Source organism: Pithys albifrons, chromosome 2 (genome assembly GCF_047495875.1).
Source record: "Pithys albifrons albifrons isolate INPA30051 chromosome 2, PitAlb_v1, whole genome shotgun sequence".
NCBI classification, from domain to species: domain Eukaryota; kingdom Metazoa; phylum Chordata; class Aves; order Passeriformes; family Thamnophilidae; genus Pithys; species Pithys albifrons.
The window spans coordinates 28,219,565-28,241,031 of NC_092459.1; the positions used below are offsets into that span (position 1 = coordinate 28,219,565).

The 21,467-nt window shown below is 37.9% G+C and overlaps 1 protein-coding gene across 2 annotated transcripts in view; it reads left to right on the forward strand.

Annotated features, from left to right (window-relative positions):
* Positions 1-21,467, forward strand: part of SMAP1 (small ArfGAP 1) — a 97,242-nt gene that overhangs the window by 23,043 nt on the left and 52,732 nt on the right. The window contains exons 2-5 of one of the 2 annotated variants that reach the window (XM_071548533.1): positions 3,217-3,350; positions 4,437-4,522; positions 8,442-8,517; positions 21,212-21,289. In XM_071548533.1, coding sequence (XP_071404634.1) covers positions 3,217-3,350; positions 4,437-4,522; positions 8,442-8,517; positions 21,212-21,289 — 374 coding nt within the window. The remainder of the gene's footprint in view (positions 1-3,216; positions 3,351-4,436; positions 4,523-8,441; positions 8,518-21,211; positions 21,290-21,467) is intronic. The other variant, XM_071548534.1, reaches the window with a different exon arrangement.

Sequence of the window (21,467 nt, forward strand, 5' to 3'; positions counted from 1 at the left end):
AGCCAGGCAGTGTTTCTGGGACTTCACGGTATTCTAGTATGTAGTCAGATATAAATATTGGTAATTTTTACTTCTATGGCTTTTTTCTTTGAATTAACTTTAGCAAAGGGTGAAAGATGCTGAAAATATTTTAAAGAGCATATATCTATACCTTAAATGACTGAAGAAATTACTTGAAGTGTACTTGTATATTGGAGTAGTGCAGCAGGCTGATGAAGAGCAGCTCAGCTCTTTTAGTAAAAAATGTGTATTCAAATGGCTTTCAAAAGAAAAAATAGAATTCTTTTAAAACATGTCAAATGTGGCATAAGTAATTTTAATTTTTGCTGATAGAAGTTGCACTGTATAATGTAGTTCTTCATATGTAAGATGGATTACTACTGACACAAAATGGTGTTTCAAATAGTGAAAAATTGCAGTCATCAAGATTCTTACTGTCCAGTCTTCATTTCTGAAGCGAAATGTCCCTTCTTAATTGACTAGCAATATATGGACAGCAGATAAACTAGATTAGTCTTGTAAATTTTTCTGAGGAAAATCAAATGTATCTTTAGGACCCAAGAAGAAGAAACCTGTGAATATTTCGATTAGTGCAAAATATTTCCTGTGTACAGAAATAGGGATCCTGACTTCATAGAGAATTGACAAAACTGAATTGTATATTGAATCAGTCAAATCGACTTTTAACATTTCTCAACAGGAAGGTTTGCAGGCTCAGCTTTAGTTGACTGTTTGGTTAAGTCAAGCACAGTTGGTTTGATGCCCACACAGAAAATATTTTTCTGACTTCTTTTGCCTGGTGCTTAACTGTGGCTGAAATTGATTTGTATTAATGAAAATATTTTTCATTTGAACTGTTTAATACTGGGTATTGTCATTAGTCAGAATTAAAATCACAGATTAAGCATGAATATTTTTGTCTGGCCTCAGGTTTGGCCGTTATTCCACTGTTTAATTTGTTCCTTTATTGCTTAAATATTTCTCCAATTTATATGATAAATAACTATGAATTAATGAAGTCTGACCTTCTGGGAAAATACAAAGCTGCTCCTTTCCAGGAGAAAACCAGCTAATTCAGAAGTTGTGTTATAATTTTTCCTTTTGTTAACAAAATTTCAAGTGTACTATTTTAACTACAAGGTTGATGATCTCTCTGTTAATTAATTTAGATAGTTTTCAGTGATGTCAGCTCCTCCTTCCAGTCTTGTCTCAGTGTAGAACTTGCATATCTGGGATCTCACAGCTGAGGAAGAACCTGAAGAAACGACAACTCATTTGTGGTAAAAAGTTGATAGTGATTATGTAAACACCCTAAAGGGATAAAAATATGGGCAGCAGGTAGAAACTACAGATCACACTTGCTGACCCTGTAGCAACTGGATCAAAATAGGCTTCACTTTTTAGAAAGCATATCCATGGGTTATAGTTTGGGGAAAAAACCGCAGAAGCTGTTGGGTGCACAAGACTTTGTGGTACCTTTTTGTTTCTAAACCATCATGGTCACATTAACCAATTGCTAAAACTGAGGCACTGATCTACAATGGAGTGGCTAAGTAGGTTTATTTAATTAAGTTTCTTCTGGTATACTAATCTAGGTGAAATGTTATTAGTAGATTGAGACAAATGGCCTGCAAAACTCTATCCTGGAGCACTAAAACTAAAAGTAATATAATTTTTAAGTGGGTCCTTCTTGTGATATAAATCTACCAACCATAAGGATGGGGTGAGTATTTTGTGTCTGTAGTGTTTTATAGGGGAAAGTAAAAAGGCTGGTTGCTTGTCATTGCACTGTTTAAGACACACATTACGAACAGTCTGACCATTCTTATCTGACAAGTAGTAGTTTTAACCTAGAAGTGCCATGTGAGAAACAATGTGTTAGTTTTGGTGAGTTACTGTTAGATCTCTTGTCCTGTGAAATCTAAGTTTATGGTTTTATGCCTGCCCCAGGCAGTAATGAAGAAATCCTTTCTGCCCCGCCCCAACTTTGTGTGTGGGTTTTGCTTCTGTTACGAAAACTGTTATCTCAGTCTGCAAGTCTGCTCACTTTCCACCTCTTTCTCCCTGTCCTGTAGGAGAGAGAGTGACCAGCTCTGCGGGTGTTTGGTTGGGGTCAGACCAACACAGGCCTAAGCTAAAGACTGGGAGAGGGAAGACTGAAGTTCTTTTGTAGGTCCCAGGGGAGTGTCCATACTGTATACTGATTTTGAAATGCAAACTACTGCAGTTGTGTGAGTGGCACAGATGCACGGCTGTCATACAAAAGCAGGACGTAATTGTTTGAAATGTTTTCCAACTCTTCAGTGTGCTTTCTTGCTTTTGATGGCTGTTTATTTAATCTCTGAGCTCCTTAGAGATCAGAACTAGATGGACTTTAAAGCAGTGCCTTTAACAGTGATGGTGTACAGGGCTGGAATAAAATTATATAAATGTGTTTAATTGGAGACTGCATAGTAACTTCAAGTGAAACATGCCAAGTGTCACTGTGATAATTCAGGCCAGCATACTTGAACTCTGTCTCAATATGCCAGCACAGCTGAGAAATGATGGCAAGGTTTGTAAATCAGCCAGATTCTGTGAGAAAATCCATCAGTCTGTGAATGACAACTCATGCTGTAGTTTAGGAATCAAGGATACTGAACATGCTGTTTTCCACAATTCTTAGTCAGGGATATTTTTATGAGCTGGTTTTGAAAATCTCTATATAGTCATTCCCTTGGAGCTTTCCTGCTACTGTTGTAGAGTCAGTGCTGTATGAGGTATTAAGGGATTTATTGCATTAATATAAGATTGCCCTGCATTTATTTTCAAGTTAAGTACAGATGCATGTCTTAAGAAGCCTTTAATTGGAGTAAAAGGAGCAACTTTTACTGATTTCTGCTGATGCTGCATCTGAGGCATAGCCATAAAGATTTTTTAAGACGCAGGCAAACTCTTGTGGTTGCTAGTAAGCCAACTTTCTAAAGTTTGTTTGTTGGGGCTTTTGGGGGATAGGGAGATGGACAGAACATAAAACTTTCTAGCTTAGTCTGGTTAATGTTCTTTATCATTATTTAGAAGTGGAAATCTGTGAATAAAATTGTTTACAGCAGAATTTATTAAAAGTAATAGATACCCTGGAGAAGCAGCTATGAGCCTTTATTCAGTCTTGTTTATTGACATTATCAGTATATCAGTATTTGAAAAATAACTGATTTATTTCCCCATTCCTCTTAGGTCCAAGATGGGCCTCTTGGAACACTGGTGTTTTTATCTGCATCAGATGTGCTGGAATACATCGAAATCTTGGGGTCCATATATCAAGGGTCAAGTCTGTCAACCTGGATCAATGGACACCAGAACAAATACAGGTGAAATATCTTAAAATATGTTTCCAGTTTGGAAGGGATGCCAGGAGTATTTTTGAAAGGATTTGCATTTATCATGATGCCCAACTTACATGTTTTGTAGTCACAGTAGTTCTTAGTGTGGCAGTCCCATGGTGTAAAGGAGAGCACTCTGCACTCTGAATCCCAAGGTCCTGAGTTCGAGTCTCAGTGGGGACCATCCCCTGGCAGTTCAATGCCTCCCTGCCATCCCATCCCGTCACATCTCGGATGCTCAGCAGGGTCAGCCCCAGTTAGTACCGGGCGCCGTGACAGTGCCGAGGACTTCACTGTCACTGTCCAAGCTCGCTCGGCCGTGGCAGATGGACCTCAGGACTTAAACGGTGGGGCCAGTTCTGCGCACGCTGTGCCTCACCTAAAAATCCACTGTGCAGGCTGGAAGGGCACACCCACGTGGGGAGAGCCCTGCCCAAATCTGCGTTAGCTAACTCTGGCCATACATGCACACACCTGCAGTTCTTAGTCTGTTGTATTGCTACTGTAAAGAGTTTAGGTTCTGAAAATTCACTTCAGAAATTGGTTTAAGCTATCTTTTCTGTTTCCTTTTAGATGTTTTCCGCCTTCCCACATGGACTGGGAAAGCTCCTTCCTTGTTGTATCTGTACAAAATGTAGTGTCTTTTCAGTAGGTGACAGTAAGGCAGCTTTTACACATCTGCACAGTTCCTGGTTATGTTGTTTTGGTGTACCAAGCATTGACTTTTTGAAGTATTCTCCAGTCTGAAACCTTTTTTTGCCATCAGACAAATTTTCTTACTCCTTTTCTTCATGGTCTGAAGAGCTACCCTGAGATATGAAAGCTTCTCTTTCCCCAGATAGGTTAGTGTACACTGCAGACGGCACCAGTGCTGGGAGCTTTTGTCCAGCAGTTGTGGCAGGCAGCCCTCGCTCTCCTGTACCATGGTAGCATCTCCCAAGACACGCTATAACAGAGAGATCTCCAAGTTAAAAACTGGCAGTGTCACTTAAGCACACCAACAGCATTCTGAGTGTCTTGGGATTTAAAGTATTGATGGACATGAACTAACTGTTTTCTACCACTTTTCCTTAGTGCATGCAGGAAATGGGAAATACTAAAGCAAGACTACTCTATGAAGCTAATCTGCCAGAGAACTTCCGAAGACCTCAAACAGATCAGTATCCTTTTTGTTCTGGTTTTCACACTGAAATTACTTTTAATGCAGTTTAGATGTTACAGCTGTTTCAGGGAACTGCTACATTTGGCAGCTCATTTTATTTATTTCATTGATATTGTTGTATAAGAATTGACAGTGGAAGTTGAGAACAGTTCAGAATAGGTTTAAATTACTTCAGTTATTGCAAATCTACTTTGTAATAAGATTTGGCAAGCCCCATTAATTTTTGCTTTTGCAAGAGGTGTCTTCATAAATTCCCTGTATGTAGGAAGTTAGAGTGATGCTAGAGAGCTCTTGAATATTCTGTCTTTGAGTAATTGCCAGTTGAAGTTAGGAGCATTTCATCAGGAAATAATGAGCTGAACAGTAAAGTAAAAGAAGCCATTGGATCTTACTCAAGTGAAGTATGGATTTCTTTCCCTGGATGACTGGCATGGGAATACATAAAACCCCTTAACCTCTCTGATGTCCACCACTTGTTATCGCAGAATCACAGACTGTTCTGAGTTGGAAGGGACCCGCAAGGGTCATCGAGTCCAACTCTTAAGTCAATGGCCCACATAGGGGATTGAACCCATGACCTTGGCATTATTACAGCCAAGTTTTAACCAACTGAGCTAACCTCAGGGTCGTGTTTGTGTGTGGGTGTCACCACATACCTGGAAGGAAAGGGTTGGAAGAACAACTGTCTACTGACAATAAAGAATTTTTTTCAAAATATACTTTTTTAAATTTACTGAGTAATTAGGATAATATATAATGGCATTAACTTAGATTTGTATTTTTTCTTGATTTAGTGAAGTTACTCCACTGGTAGGATTTGCTTTGCCTGATGTTACTAGAAGTCTTTTAACTCCAGTGTGATCCTAAACAGGTACTGTTAAGTGAGCTGAATCCTTGCCCAGCTCTCCTTGCCTGATGGCAGTACAGGCTACAGGTACTGATAAACAGGCTTAGCTGGAACTGGATCTGGATATTCTCCTTCTATATCCGCAAGTGATTTTGGTTCTTCTGTTTATTAGATACTATACTCGATATGCTATGCTGGAAGATTTTTTTTTGAAGGGTTAGACTACTTTTTATAAAATGCGCTTGAGCAAAACAGAGACATTTTTTCATATTCCAGTAGCTTTTGAATTAAATATAAATCCACATAAAAACGTAGCTGGAACCAGATAACTCTGTAGTGTTCCAGCTGTAATATTCTAGAACTTTTTTCAGTCATAAGACTGAAATACTTTGACTAAAGCTAACTCAAAAATGGATCTTGAAGATGTGTATTTTATTCTTACTGCAGCTACCTTGAGTTCACTGGTGCTATTTCAGGAGAAGCAATAATGCTTTTACTCTTAAGCTTTTCTCATCAGATCAGGCCAAAAGTCTAATTTTTAGACTTCAAAAATAATTCTTCTGATCACACTGTATACCTTGAAATAATTATATACACTTTTGAACAATTGTCAGCTTCTGAGTGGTGGACTTGGTCAACTGAATATATTTCATTACCTGTATTAAAACTACAGTACCAGGACAGGTGATGCCAACATATTTTTGTTTCATTTCTCCATTTCCCATAACTTGGCAGCTACTTAGCTATTTGGCATTCATGACAAGCTCTTGTGTTACAGGTGATTTTTGCCCTTGTATCACTACAAAATCAGCTTTGTGTATCATCAATGTTCTGGTTTATGAATATTCTCATGTTCTGAATATTCTTTTGGATGAACTATTAAAATGTTTTTCATGTAATGGTCAGTTTTTTGTATGTTCATCTGTGTTACTGTGTAACTTCCTGTAGCACTATGAAATGCTTCGATTATTGTAGACAGTAGAGTGCAGACACAGTAGAAATGTGTATGTGGAATCTGCCCAAAATCTTTTGCTAAGGGTCCCCCATCACGTTTGCTTCTTAATCATGAGAGTGACCTTCCTGAACATTTTTTGTCTCCACTTGTGCTTGGCAGGGATGCTGTAGTGTAGAAGCTAACTTTGAGGATCACTGGGATATTCTTTTATATGGAAGCTTTAGCTTCCTGTTGAAAAATGTTTTGTTCCAAGAAGAGAGTGAATAATTTTTTTGTGTCTTCATTCTACTCAGTTCTTAAGAGTTTGGGCATCTGTCAAGGTTGCTTAAAATTCTTTTGTTAACACAAGCAAAATAATCTATTGATCTAAAGAAACTTCAACATTGTCCAAAAATTCACACATATTGAAGGGAGGAACTTGAATAAGGTGGATATTTTTCAAAAATAAACTCTATGAAATTTAAATACTTATGATTGTGTGTTAATAATTTTCAAATTAAACCTTCCTAATTGTGTGACATACCAAGTATGCATTCTGGGTAGCTGCTAAAAATAGGCAAAATACAAATACAAGAGACCTAAAATGTCTAACCTCAAAATCTGTACAACCAAAATGTAGAACACTTGACAATCTGAATGTGGCATCTGAAAATGTTAATTGTGGAAAATAGCTAAGACTTTATCTGAAGAAAGATTAGGTTGTTCTAGAGTGTTTTATGCCAACCACGTTTTGAATCTTTTCTGTTTACTTCAATATTAGTTATATTTTAATACAGTTTTCCTTTTGCAGCCCAAAAGCAGGGGAAAAGAGTTGAATTCCTTTTATCTTCCTACCAAATTAATGTAATGTAGTAATTTGCACTGAAGTTTGAAAATCAACTTTTTGAGGGAACCCTGTTAAGTATAAGCTACATCTGAAAAGTTGTGGGAGCTGCATATTACACAACTTCCATTCATCTGGGATTTGATAATATATATTGATTTTTTTGGCAAAATGACAGTATAAAGGATAATTAAGTATTAGTGCTGAAGATGCCTTTTAGAATTTAGATCCCTTTAGAAAGAGGTAGAAAAGAATGTTTTGTGTTTTGTAACTTTAATGAAACAGTGTCTTCAGGTGACAGTTGCATAGTATTTGAAATTAAAATGTCATTTTTGATGAAATAATTTGATGCAGAGAATGAAGGGACCGAGTGCTCTGAGCTCAGTGTTAATCTCAGGATATGCTATGTGGAGCCCAGGTATCTTTCCCAAATTGCTGTGGAAATTTAAAAGGCAATGAGGCTGAGCTTCCACAGTTGCAATTTCAATTTTTGAGTGGATAATCACATTGCCGGACATGAACATGAGTTAAAATTTATTCTACAGATAGCAGAGAACCAACTTTAGTTACTAAAGTGTTGGCACTGCCTTGGATGAGCTGCTTTATGAAGCTGAGAGAATAATAGAGGAAAAACTAATTTTCCTTTTTGCGTTTGAACTACTGAGTTGCCAGTTCTGGTTTTCTACATCAGTATGTTTGCTGCTATTTCCATCTTTGCTTCAATATCTTTTTATCATTAGTGTTTTAGTTTTGTTTCCTTTCCAGAGTGGTGCTTTTTGTAATTTGAGACTCTCATGGAAGGCTTTTGGATCTCAGAGAACTGTTTATGATAAGCTTTTGATACATGGTATAACTTGTGCAAATCAGAGAACAGGTACTTACATTGCGCTTTTCTTTTCTGAAGAGAAAGTATTTTTTGCAAGTTAAGATGGTAAACAACAATTATTCACCATATATAAGTACTGTGTTCAAGTATTTTCAGTACTACAGCCAGGTAGATTATAAATGCTGGGTAAAATGTCCTAATTGTGGAACACTGAGTTATACTGCATCTTTTTCATATTGATTTCTTAAAAGATTAAGCTGATTAATTCTCTGTAGTAAAATGAAGCTCATTTTGGACACTGCAGTAGAAATTGTTCTGCGTAAAGTCATTTGTTCTGCTGTTTTAAAACTACAAAATGAAATGCAAGAATCTGGTGCAGTATTTGGATTTGAATAACCTGCGAGCTTTTTAGGTTAATGTTACTATTTATCTGAATGCGTATTTTCCTTAAACTAGCTGCTTCCAGAGCTGTGGAATTTTTCATCAGGGATAAGTATGAAAAGAAGAAATACTACGATAAAAATGCAATTAATGCCTTCAATGTAAGTAAAGAGTTTCACAAAGAATTCTGTAACTTCTTCATTTTGAAAGCCACTTAAGAGAAATTTAAGAAACATTATGTATATTAAAGTGTCTTTTCTAGTGAAAACTTTTTGACACAGAGCTAACTGCTTTCCTCTATATCTCTTGAAGGTTATTCCTAGATTCTCTAAGTTTAACAAACATGGTCTATTACATTTATAACAGCAGAGTGTTATGATCCAACAGGTGGATTGCTTACAACTCTTCATTTTCTACTTTCTGTTTTCAGAGATGGATAGTCCTTTAGCACTGTGAGTCCTTTCTAGGTGTATTTTTCCATGTTACAGGGATAAGATAGGATGACTATTTCTGATGACATTGTTTTCCCTCATTTCTGTCTGTGATAGTTTGACCCAGGCTTTTTCCTGGTAACCAGATGTAACCAGGGAGGGGCTTGTCTCCTAAGTATTCCTTACCCATTCTGTCCCTTCCCACGGGACAGAGAAGGATAGGAGACTGGAGATAGGAAGCTTAGGTCGCTTCGGTTTCCGGTGAGGGTGGAGTGCAGGGAGTTCTTTGCTGCTCTAGGTCCATTATCAGAGCCACGCAGATCGGGGAAAGGACGTGAGTGAGACCCACCACGTGGGAGAAGGGGCTAGCTTTCTTCTAAGAGTGGTTGGTGGGATTGTTGTTGTACTGCTTTACCTGGTGGGTGGGTGGGAGTGGTTTTTTTTGTACCCATGGCTTTTTGTTTTGTCTCTTTGTCGCCCCTGTTTTCCCCTTTGCTTTCCCCCTTCCCTTTCCCTTTTCCTTATTGTGGGTGCAAATTGCATACATATAATTGTAGACATTTAGAGAATATACATATTTAGAGTATATATATATATATATTTACTGACTTGGCTCAGCTTCTTTCAAGTTCTTTTTCCCTCCTTTTCCCTGCTTTAAGGAGCAGGGGGAGAAGCAGGGGGCAGCTCGAGCTGGGGGGCCGAGACAAAACAAAGACACTGTCTACCTTGATTAGAAATCCTGGTGTGTTTTGAGCCCCTCTTCTGCTGAATTCCAGACTGTTGCTTGCAGTGAGGGGCACTGTAGTAGCACACAGGCAGTACAGTGAACCAGCTGTTTAATCACAGAGCTCTGTGTTCACGACAGTAGGTTGGTGAGTGCTTTCCTGGCAAAGCACTTTGGAGAATGTCAGCCTTTGCTGAAGTTCACAATCTTGTTAGTTTCTGTTTGGTTGGGTTTTGATACATCTGTTTCTAGTTAATACATTTTTATTTATATAGTTGTACTTATTGTTAAACACACACTCCTCTATACCTGTATTATTTAACTATAGCTTAACATGTAGCTTACTGCTCCCTCTGAATAGGCAGTGAACTTTTGACAGTGAAGCAAGTACAGGTTGGGAGTAAAGAGTGAGAGTTTATGCTTCCTTTCCCATCTGAGAATGATGGTTTCATTTTAGAAGAGAAGAAAAAGCAAACCTGGGAACTGCAGGAGTTTATTTCATTAAGCATTGTTGAAAAGGGGGAAACTGCTTCACTTAAGAGGTAAAGTGTAATTTGGATTAGAATTACGCTGCCAGCTACCCTTCTTTTATTCCAAAGTAGAAAACAGGAAGAATAGTGTAAAATTATGCATCTTTAAAAAGTTCAAAAGACTTCCAGGATACTTGTAAACAGAGAACCTTGGTGTCTAATTTAGTATTTCACTACTGCCATAATATGTTTGAAGGAGTAATTGGATTTTGCTTTATCCTATTGCAAACTCATATGAATCCCTGTCACAGCAGCAAGGATAGAATCCAGACAGGCCAAAGAGATGCATGTTACTGCTGAGTACTTTCTTCCTACTTGGACTTTTCTTTCAGTGATTAATGTAATTGGTAGAATCTCCCTGGGATAGGAACAAGATCCAATTATGAAATATTTTAGCCATGGGTGACTCACCTGTGTTCACAGTCACACACCTGCATTTCTTCAAGGCCACCAAACATCAGGTTTGAGGTGGGCACTCTGAAATCCCAGGTATGGTAAGATCCTAAAAGTGCATTATAGTAAATTAGCTGAACTAGAGTAGCACCTGCAGCCTCATCTGGTGCTTGTGTAGGGTTACATTCCTTGGCTCTGGCCCTGGCCCAGCTCAGGTGTTTGTGTGGTGCTGCGACTGGTATTGAGTGAGCATCTTTTCTCTGGGCCTGACGAGGAAGAAAAGGTGAAGCTGGGTTTCCTTTCTGCCTGTCTCATACTCTGCTTTTCTGCTTTGGATACTGTTGGCAGGGAAGAGGGGAAGTTACCCTACACTTCAGCACATGGAGGTCTGTGGGAAGTTTGGCCAGAATGGAGCGAGGAAGGGAATTCTCTGGGGTGGGACATGTTTGTGTGCCACTGTGCAGGGAGTGGGGACAGTTTCTAAAGCTTTTGTTTTGCAGTCTTTATGGCATCTGAGACACCTTCCTTCTTCCTAACCTGAGAGAAAGTGGCTAAGATTCCCTGGAAACTGAGGGAAAGCTGTGGAGAAAGGGGGAGATTCCTACTTGTAGCCTTCAGGCCCCCGTCAAGTATTTTGGTAGCCTCCAAGCACTTGCTAGTGCAATAGTTTGAGGAGTGAACAAAACCAGTTCTTGTGAGCTGTTCCAATGGGGTGTCAGTGCTACACCACGGCAAGCTTTTCTAGATTTCTTTACTTACTTTTGCAGAGAGCACCTTGTGTCCTATTTTTAATCAAAATTGGAATGGTTGGGGTGACGTGAGCCTTTTAGCACATGTTTTGTTATCACCTTTGAAACAGAAACACCTTCTGCTTGGTTTAGAACCAGTTTAAGTTGGAGGTACATATGTCTGTTGTAATTTGGTTAAATGAATCCCTTCTGGGTGTAAGCAGGTGATACAGAAGTACAGAAACAGGCTTTCTGTGCCCCAAGGATTGCTTTCCTTAATGCGATAATTTCACTGACGTGGTATTTAAAAATTTAAATGGCTTTCCCAGATCTCATCCACTATTACAAATTGATTGTGATGAAAGCTTCCTGTAGCATAAAAGTTACTTTGAATAGACTATCTTAAAGCATAGTACAGTATTTCTCTTAGCTTAATTTTGGCTAGTTCATAAGCTTTTCAGGTTTGTCTAACAGTACGTCTATGTTAATGTATTCTGTGTTAATGTGTTCAGCAGTATATATCAAGGTTCACTTTCTGGCTGCCAGGATTCATATATCTTTTGTTACTAATTTTTTATTTGTAATTCTTAATTATTTGAGGTGTTTTGTTTTCTGACAAGACCATTGTATTACTAAATTTGGGGTTTACAATTGCACACTGCAATAATAAAATTAACTAGTGCAGAGACCAGTGGTGCCATCACACATACAGATGAAAAATATGCAAATATGAAAAATCAAATGTTTTTTTTCATGGTTCACTGAAAAGATAAAGCTACGGGCAAAAAAAAAGCATCTGTTGTTTTATTGGCTAGTTACATTTTAAATAGAATAATACATTCAAGCAGAAATTAATTATACATTAGAATAATGCTGTCTAAAAGCAGCTTGTCTTTAAAAAATATTTAAAATCTATTAAAATACACAGATCTCAGAGCTTCTGATTCATCGTTTTTGGTAAAGTGTGAAATGCAGATTCTGTATCACTACTCAGGACTAAATGTGTGATTTAATTTACTCAACTGTTTTAAGTGGGTTATCAGTAAATAGTTTACTGATTTCTCATTTTCTTGCTCAGACTTAGTGCAGGTTTGTGGCTTGTTTGTAGAAAAACCTGACAAACTGACACCCTGGAATAGTGTTGTGTGTATATTTTGGGTTTCTTTATCTTTGGTTGCTTTTTTGTGGTTTTGTTTCGTTCGGTATTGGGAAACATTCTGGTGTCAATTAGGCCTAATTCTTGGCCGCAGTCTTAGGTCTTAACCTTGAAAAAATTCTTATGAAATGTGGCAGGAATGGTAGCCCCAGGTAGGAAAACTGTGGTGCTGTGGTTCCAGTTAGGAGATGTAGTCAAGGGATCTTACCAAAGTGATCACACCACACTTGTCCCTTCTTTTCATGATACGCTTTCACATGTATTTCAGGTGAGATGAAATGCAGGAGCTCCAATTCCGAATAAGCCGTGTAGCTGGGGTGGAAGCCTGGGGGAAAAAGTATCAATGGAAATGATGTATTCATTATTCTTTACCAACACTGATAATAGAGTTAAAATAAATCTGATATTTTAAAAAATATGGGGATGAGTTTTATGGGTAACCTTTCAAAGTTTTTTAAATACTTACACTTTTTTATATCTTACTTGGAACAAAAATCTTTTTCTAATAATTGGATTTTTTTTAACAGTTAGGTATGTGTTTTCTGCTTATAATGTAAGTCAAGAAGAAAAAGTTTTAGAAAAATACCTAACAGTGCATTTGTAGAAATACTTTACTTCCAGAGTAATGGAATATTGCCACTTCTTGAGGGTTTTTTTTTAGGTGTTTACTTCTAAGTTTTATTCTGATCAATGTAAAGAAAAGCTTAAATAAATTACCCTATTCAGGGAGGAAAACTGTGGGGTTTTTGTACCCTGTGGAAATATCTTCAGACACATTTCAGGTCTTTGAAAAACTCTTATATTTGAAATGATTTGTAAGTTCTTTGATACCATTACAGCATTGTGATATTATTATCAAAGCTATGAAGACATCCATCTGCTATTTATCATTTCTAGGAAAATGTATCTTTACTATCAAGGTATATTCCATTTAAGTAGTTCAACCCATGACAGAGTTTGCAGTAGTCTGTCAAGCCAGTGCCTCTGAACAAATGTCACATGGGTATAAAGAATCAACACTTCCTTTCTGAGAAGTAGTTTGTAGTTCTACTGTGGTGAGACCTCAATTTATCGATGATTCTGAACACCAAATGCTTAAGAAACCCACGTCTCTTGAGCTGACCAGCTGCTCTCCTGTTTTACTTTGATGCAATTTAATTTTGAAACATTTGTGACTTCATGAAGTTTTTTGCTTTTTATATATGCTTAAATTTAAAAAGAGAAGTAATAAGGTAAAACCACTTGAAGCTGACAGGATGTTACTTGGGAGTATTTGTCCTGAAACTAACACATGTGATGTGTTATTGTATAATGGTAGGAACTGGTTATGCTCCTTGAATAATGAACTTAGGAGCATTAGTAGCTGTTAGCAGGTCAACTTGCTTTAATTATGTTCAGCATATTTGTGTTGTCCTGGAGTTGAGTTCTGCCAAACGCTGTTCTCAGTGTTTAGGCATACATAAGCTATGAATGATGTAAAATATAGTGTAGAATCCAATAAAACCATCTTCCCATAGTGTGATACGATTAGGGCATGTTTCTAAATGGGGTATCTGAGATACAGTAACAAGAGCAGCTGTGTAATACGTTGTGCTGCTTGACTTCATTTATCCATGAAAGTTTGTGAAACGCAAGTGAGAGCTTGCATTGCTTCTGTAGTTAACTCCAGACAGTTTCCATGCATCATTTGGGTGCGCGGTGGTTTTGTATGTTGTAACTGTCCTTCAGGTAATGCAGACATAGAACTGTTTGGGAGTATCATTCCACTTCAGACTTGTACCTGATCATCACTTTCAAGCATAGGCAAATTCTTTTATATTCATCATAGGGTTTTTTTCTACACAATAAGTGTAGAACTAAAGGGTAAATCATGCAGAACAGTTCCTTCTCTAACCATCGTAGGTCTGAAGACTATCAAATCTTTTGTTTGCTTTGAGGTCTCATTAAACTCTTAGCTCCTTTAGTTTACTGTCTCCTGGAGCACTCTCAGAAGAGCACAGTTTATGGAGATATCGTCACAATCTCTGCAGCTTTTAATAAAAATAAGTATGTAGGAGAATGCATATGGAAATTGAGTTATTCAGAGTGGATAGTGAGTCAACTAAATAGATTACGGATACTTTCAGTCTCAAAAATTATGAACTGGTACAATTTATTCCACTACATGAAGTGGGAATATATTATCAAGTCCTGACAATGTTTAGAGAATAGTAAACAAAGTTTCTACATGTAAGAAGGGGTGTGAATTTTTTATATAGCACAAGATTTATATGGCTCTTAAATTCACTACAGGAAAAAAGTAAATAATGGGTCTATATTTTTCATGTTTTCCTAAGACATTGTGTATGATTTAACAAATATGTACTTAGGCAAGTGGCTAAAATGTGATGTTCATTAAGAGATTGTGCTGGCGCACTTTTCAGAAAGTTATCTTAAAGGAGATTAAATCCATAATACATTTACTGAGGTAAAGTATGTTATGTAGGCAGCTTAAGATGGATAAATTGGGATATGAGAGGGTGCATGAACAGTAAATTTATAGTAGCTGTCATTCAGATGCATTCCATCACTGTCATGGAGAGAGGTTACCAGTTACACCTCCCAGTACTGCATCAACCCTTAGGAGTTTTTTAGTGGTCTGTGAAAAATCTGTGAATCAAGTGGTACCAAGTATTTTTAAAATATGGTAATCAAAATAGTCATCAATAGGAGGCACTGAAATACCATTCAAGAATTAGGATTTGAAGGCAGAAATAGTGAAAGAGGGATAAATTATTTTCAAGATCATTCTGTTAGAATGAATTGAATTATAGAATTGCAGAATAGCATGGGCGAAAGGGACCCTTGGATGTCATTCAATTCTTCCTGCTTAAAGTAGGGTCAACTAGAACAGGTTGGTTAGACCCATGTAGAATTGAGTTTTGAATATCTCCAGGGCTGGAGACTCCATGGCCTCCCTGGGCAAACTGTTCTAGTATTCAGCCACCTCCACAGTAAAAAAAAAAAAATCAATTTAGTCTTATGTTTCAGTGAAGTTTCCTATGCTTAGTTTATGTTCAGTGCCTCTTAATCCTGTTTCTTGATACCACAGGCAACAGTCTGTCTGCCTTAGTGTTTGCTCCCTGCCCACTCTCTGATGCTCCATCGTTCTCTTCCAGGGTAAATAATTTGAACTTACTATGCCTTTCCTTGTCTGAAAGGTGCTCCAGTGCTTTAATCATCTTAGTGTGCCTTTGCTGGACTTGCTTCAGTGTGCCCGTGTCTGTCCTGTACTTGTAAGCCTGTGATGCTGGCTCATGCCCAACTTGTCCTCCGGGACCTCCAGATCCTCTTCTGCAAATCTGCTTTCCAGCCACTTGATACTGACCCTGTACTGATGCATGTAGTTACTGTACCAGAAACATTGGTTAGTCTGGATGAGGGAAATGGAAGGCACTTCAGTAAGAGATTAAAAGCATCAATTTTGTATATGCAGTGTCAGCCTTTAATTAAGCTGTCATGACTCTCTAATATCTAAAGGACTAGATAAATAATCTGAAGAGAAGTGGGCAACAGTAGGTGCAGATGTTCTTGGGTAGAGTTGGAAAAAAATACTTTGTCCTCAAATCTATGAAATAAATCAGTATTTGCCAGAACAGTGCATAATTACACCTCTGCTTGATGTAAATTTTATGCCTGTCTGTAGCTCTTCACATATGCAGACCTAAGGGTTCCTGTGCTGAGGTACAGTCACTGAAAGGAGTGAGGAGTTGTGAGTGTGTTCATAGTATTGATGGAAGAGCAGTGCCAGCTTCTTTGAAACTCTAACTACTGCTCTGTTTTGTGAAACATGGGACTTTGAACCTTTTTTGTGGGGTGTCCAGCATTACACCACTGAATGGGGGAGTGTTGTGGTTTCACTCCAGCTGGCAACCAAGCCCCATGCAGCCATTTACTCACTCCCCCACCAGCGAGACTGGCAAGAGAAATTGGAAGGGTAAAAGCCAGAAAACTCATGTGTTGAGATAAAGACAGTTTAATGAAGAAAGCAAAAAGTGCAGACACAAGCAAAGCAAAGTAAGGAATTAATGCACTGCTTCCCAAGGGCAGGCAGGTGTTTGGCCATTTCCAGGAGAGCAGGGTCCAATCATGAGTAACAGTGACTTGGGAAGACCATCACTCCGAATGTCTGACCCCTGCTCCACTTTATATAGTGATGTCATATTGTATGGACTATCCCCTTGGGTCCCAGTTTGGGTCACTGGCTGTGTCTCCTTCCAACCTCCCAGGCAGCCCCAACTTCCTTGCTAAAGTGGCATTACAAAAAGCAGAAAAAGCTTTGGCTCTGTGTAGTAAGCCTTGCTCAGTAATAACAAAAACATCTCTTTGTTATCAACCCTGTGTTCAGCACAAATCCAAGCCATAAGCTCATATTAGCCAATGTGAAGAAAATTATTGCTCCCCCAACCAGAACCAACACAGGGAGACATTTCAGAAACTTTAAAAAAAGCCTTGTCAGGTAGCCTAAAGAACCTCTAAAAGTTCATAGGTAAGTGTTATTACTAGTACATTAGTATTCTTACACTCCTTTCAGTATTTAAGAATAGGCCTATTTAAAAAATGTCAAGCAATTGATTGTGTTTATATGCATCTAATAGCAGTCTATAATTGCTACTGCTTTAAGATAAATTGCTGATTTTAGTGTTGTCAACATTCATTGGAGACGTACAGTAATACAGTCAGAAATCTGCTGAAATAAAAAAGCATGTATAGCAACTGAACTTAAAACCTGCCAACTGAAAGCAGAGTTCTCTTCATTTAGGTTATTTCCCTGCATATTTTGTGTGTATAAACTGGCCACTCGAGGGCACCTTTGTATTTGTTTTAGCTGCAAACATCCTGAATGGTTTGATAATTTTTTAATCTCTCGGAACTTCTGCGTGATAGCACCCTACATTTCATGTTTAAGTGGAAATTTAGTATAGATTTCTAAAGCTTTAACTTGAATCCTTTTCAGTAATGGGCTGAATAATTACATGCTTTACATCAAGAGCAGGATTTTGGAAAAACTACAAATAAAAGTAAATGAAAAGTTAACTGAGTACCTACGTCTTAGTGATTGATAATGTTTGTATCACTGTTATGTATAATCAGAAACATGTTAGTACAAACTGAAGTAAAAAAATTCTGAGATTTTTAACGTTCTATTCTCTGGCAATTTAATGCTTGTTTTAAGTTTTCATATACTTTTTTTGCTTGAAATAGTAGTCTGGTGCACAGACTACATCAAGATACTGAGCCAACTACTGTTTGTATTGTTGCTTTTACATGAACTGTTAACTTAGTGTGTATTTGGGTACAGTACTAAGTAATAACTTCATAAATAGTATTGAAGTTTTTTTAGGGAGAAAATGGGGTCAGGTAAGGCATTGCCATGTAAGAGGGATGGGGAACTGGACTAATACTGTAAATCTGAAGATTCCTTCTTTTCTGGTCTTACGGGTTTTGTGTATGACAGTCTCTCGGGGGACATAGGAGAAAACGAATTCCTGCAGTACTATTGCATGTGTGTGTAATTTCTTGTTCAGCACTGAAGGTAGCAGAAGCTTTAAAAACAGTATTGAGCTTTATTATTCTAAGTGGTTATTTTTGCTGTGTTGTTTTTCTAAAAAGGAGCCCTGAAACACAAACAATGGAAAGAGATTAAAGAATTGCTAAAACTTAAATGACTGCAAGTTTTCTGGTCTGAATTACAGTTAAAATTTTGTGGACTTAGAATAAATGTGGAAACTTAAGAAACAGTTACTTGCCTTCATTCTCCATTTTAGGCAATTCTGAATTAACTTCTTAATCAAAAGACCCACCTGCACTTAAATTAAAGATTAAAACGATGTACGCAGGTGCTGGTTGTCATTCTACAGCACATTCATAATGCTCACAAGCACATCAACATTATTCTTTTTCTAGCAGTATGTGTGACAGGTTGCAGGGGTCACCACTGGTTTTGCTTGGTCCTTTAAAGTGCCAGTAATCAAGGATGTCTTAATTGAGAGCTTTCCAGAGCATAGTGCAAGTGTGCTGTCAGAGTAGATCAGTGTATGCTTCTTTACTTGAATTACAGAATATGGCTGCAAAGATGTAGAAATCTAGCTGGCTGAGTCAGCATCCCCAGATACTTTTTCCCCAGGCAGATTTCCAGCTGCTTTTTCCCAAGAGACCAAAGTGTAGGACCTGGCACTTCACCTTGTTCAGTCTGATACACTTGGCCTTGGCCTTGGCCTTGGCCTTGGCCTGTCCATTCAGCCTGTCCAGATCTCTGTGCAGAGTCTTCTTGCACTCCAGCAGATCGACACTCCCACCCAACTTACTGTCATGTGCAGCCTGACTGAGGCTGCACTCATTCTCCTCATTTGGATCATGGATGAAGATGTCAAACAGGACTGGCTCCAGTACTGAGCCCTGGGGAACCCACTAGTGACCAGCCACCAGCTGGATGTAGCACTATTCTGCCTGGCCGTATAGCCAGTTAGTACCCAGTGAACAGTGCAACCTGTCCAAGCAATGAACAGCCAGTTTTTCCAGGAGAATGTTCTGGAAAATGATGTCAGAGTCTTTACAAAATTCTAGGTAGACAACATCCACATGTTTAGCGGTGTCCAGCCGCTCAGTTTGATTGGATTTTCTCATTCAGCTTTCCTTATCTGGTGCAGCTTGGTAGATAACAGCATAACACGATGCAGTGGTGATAAAGCTGTTCAGCAGTCCAACCTTGTGCTGTTGCTTTCATTATATGAACTTAATCAGTTCTTTATACATTGTAATGTGTCTTCTCTTAAAGATTAGCTTCAGTCGTATGCCTTTTATACTCTTGCTTAGTTGAATATTTGCATATGTGAAGTATGCATTCAAGTGCTCTTTTTTGCCTGAAGTGGTTGTACTGCTGCTGGTTGTCTTTAAACATTCTGCCTGGGCAGTTCTCAACTTGCACATCCTGTTACTTAGCCCTTGCTGGATAGTGACTGCTTGTCATTCTGTCTCCTGCTTACAGCTTGCATGACACCTCTTTGTTGGTTCTATGATTCTATTACTTGATTGGCAAAACTGTAATAAATTGCATCCAGACCTTCATAGGATTACCTTCTCCTAGGTTAGAGCATCCCTTAATTTCTGGAGATGATACGCAGATTGAGAAGAATTGTTAAGAAAGGGTGGAAATTGATGCTAACAGCTGTAGTGCTGATTTTCCCCCAGACCCCCAAATGAAATTCTGCTTACCTGGTTCTGTGTGGTGAGCAGCTGTTACCTGCTGTTCACCCATGAGAGTTACCAAGCTTAAATTCTCCTACAATCTGAAGCATATAAAAGAATGAAAAAAAAACCCAAACCAAAAATGCCACTGTAGCAACTTGAAAACATACCTAGGAAGTTTCATGATCAGAATTCCACACATTTGCAGTTAATTGAAATTTTAGAAAGAAGCATGGTATTAGAGCCTGCAGTTCAGTATATTGTATAGTTACCTAATAGTTTTTCTGACATTATTTGGTTACAATGTGGTGCAGTCCAAATAAACAAGATCCCGATGTTCCTATAGCAACAGAATACTACAGTTTGAGAAACTGCTTCATTGCAGCAGATGTATCCATAACTCTGCTAATAACCTGAGGATGTTAAAACCGTAAATTTAGAAAATAGGATTCTGTTTCATATTTCTGCAGGTAAAATTTGGTTTTAAAATTAAACCTTATAATTATCTTTCCTGAAGCTTTACACCACATTGTAGCATAGGCATAGTTTCTAAGTTTGTAAAAATACTGGATATATATACTCCATGAATATTCCAGTTTTATAAGAAGAGGTACTGGTGCTATTTTCTGAAACAAATATAGAGTATTTAGACTTAAGGTAGGATGGGGTTTTTACCAGCTTTCAGTCTCCTTTTAGGGCAAGCTACTTTTTTTTAAGCTAAGTAAAAACACGTCACCTAAATTGGTTATTTTGGTCCAACATAATGACCTGCTCTGTTATAGCTTCATTTATTTCTAATTTTTCCTTCTGTATACTAGAGGTGATACAAGCAGTGTAAAAGTGTCAGCTTTACAGCTCTGAAGATCTACATGTTGGGAAAATGTATTCCCATTGCATTTTTATAAAAAGGCAATAGAAAGATAATGTTTCCATTAAAGTGATCAACTACGCATAGAGAAATAGGATAGAAAAATGTATGAAAATGCATTTAGAGAAATCTTACTTTCTTGAACAAACTATATGTTACATATACAGCTTTTGGATAATTCTGGAAGAGCCATGGGGTTGATACCAATTTTACATACCAACTCCTAGAAAAGAAGTTGTCTGGGAGGTTGGTCAACCCACTGCGAAGATGCAACTTTATATTAACCCTAAGCGCTTTAAGTACTTGGAGAGCTCTTAGAGAAGAATTAATTAACTTTAATTAATGTATAATTTTCAGAGTTATTTTGCATTCCTCTTCATAAAAGTGTTCTGTTACAGTGAACGAGAACAAAGGCACTCTCTCCTCTCCCCCTCCTCTGGGACAGTGTGCCTCCATGCTTCAGGACATGAATATTTCAGTAGTTACACTGGATGAAAACTGAACAATGGATGAAACCTAATTATTTCTCTTTGTCCTGTGATATAATCTTATCCATTTTCTTATATTCTGTTCTAGTGAATTTCATTATAAGTCACACTTTCCTACCTAAAAGATTTCCTTTAAAAACTTAAATACTTTGTCTCCTCGTTATGATTTTTCTATGTTATGTAACCACCACCACCAAAATTATTGGAAAAAAAAGGAGTGAAAATCATGTTTCTTTGCTGCCTCTGCTCCCTCCCTTCCCAGCTGTTCTTGCTTATTTTCTTTCTCATTTCTTTCCTCTGTTTTGTACAGATATCATCTTCTGATGCTGCTCAGCCTTTGGCATCCTCTCCTTCTCTGCAAGCTGCTGCTGAGAAGAGCAAAGCAGAGGTATATTGGTATTGGGTGTAACTCTTATCAGGTTACTGCTTTGCACAAATGTTTACATATCTATAGAATAATTTCACTGAGGTAACTTGAGAATTTGAATAGCTGGTAATGCTTCACACAAAATACTTCTCTCCTTTTTTCTTGGACTAGCTAAAGGAAAAGAGCTGATAACAGCAGA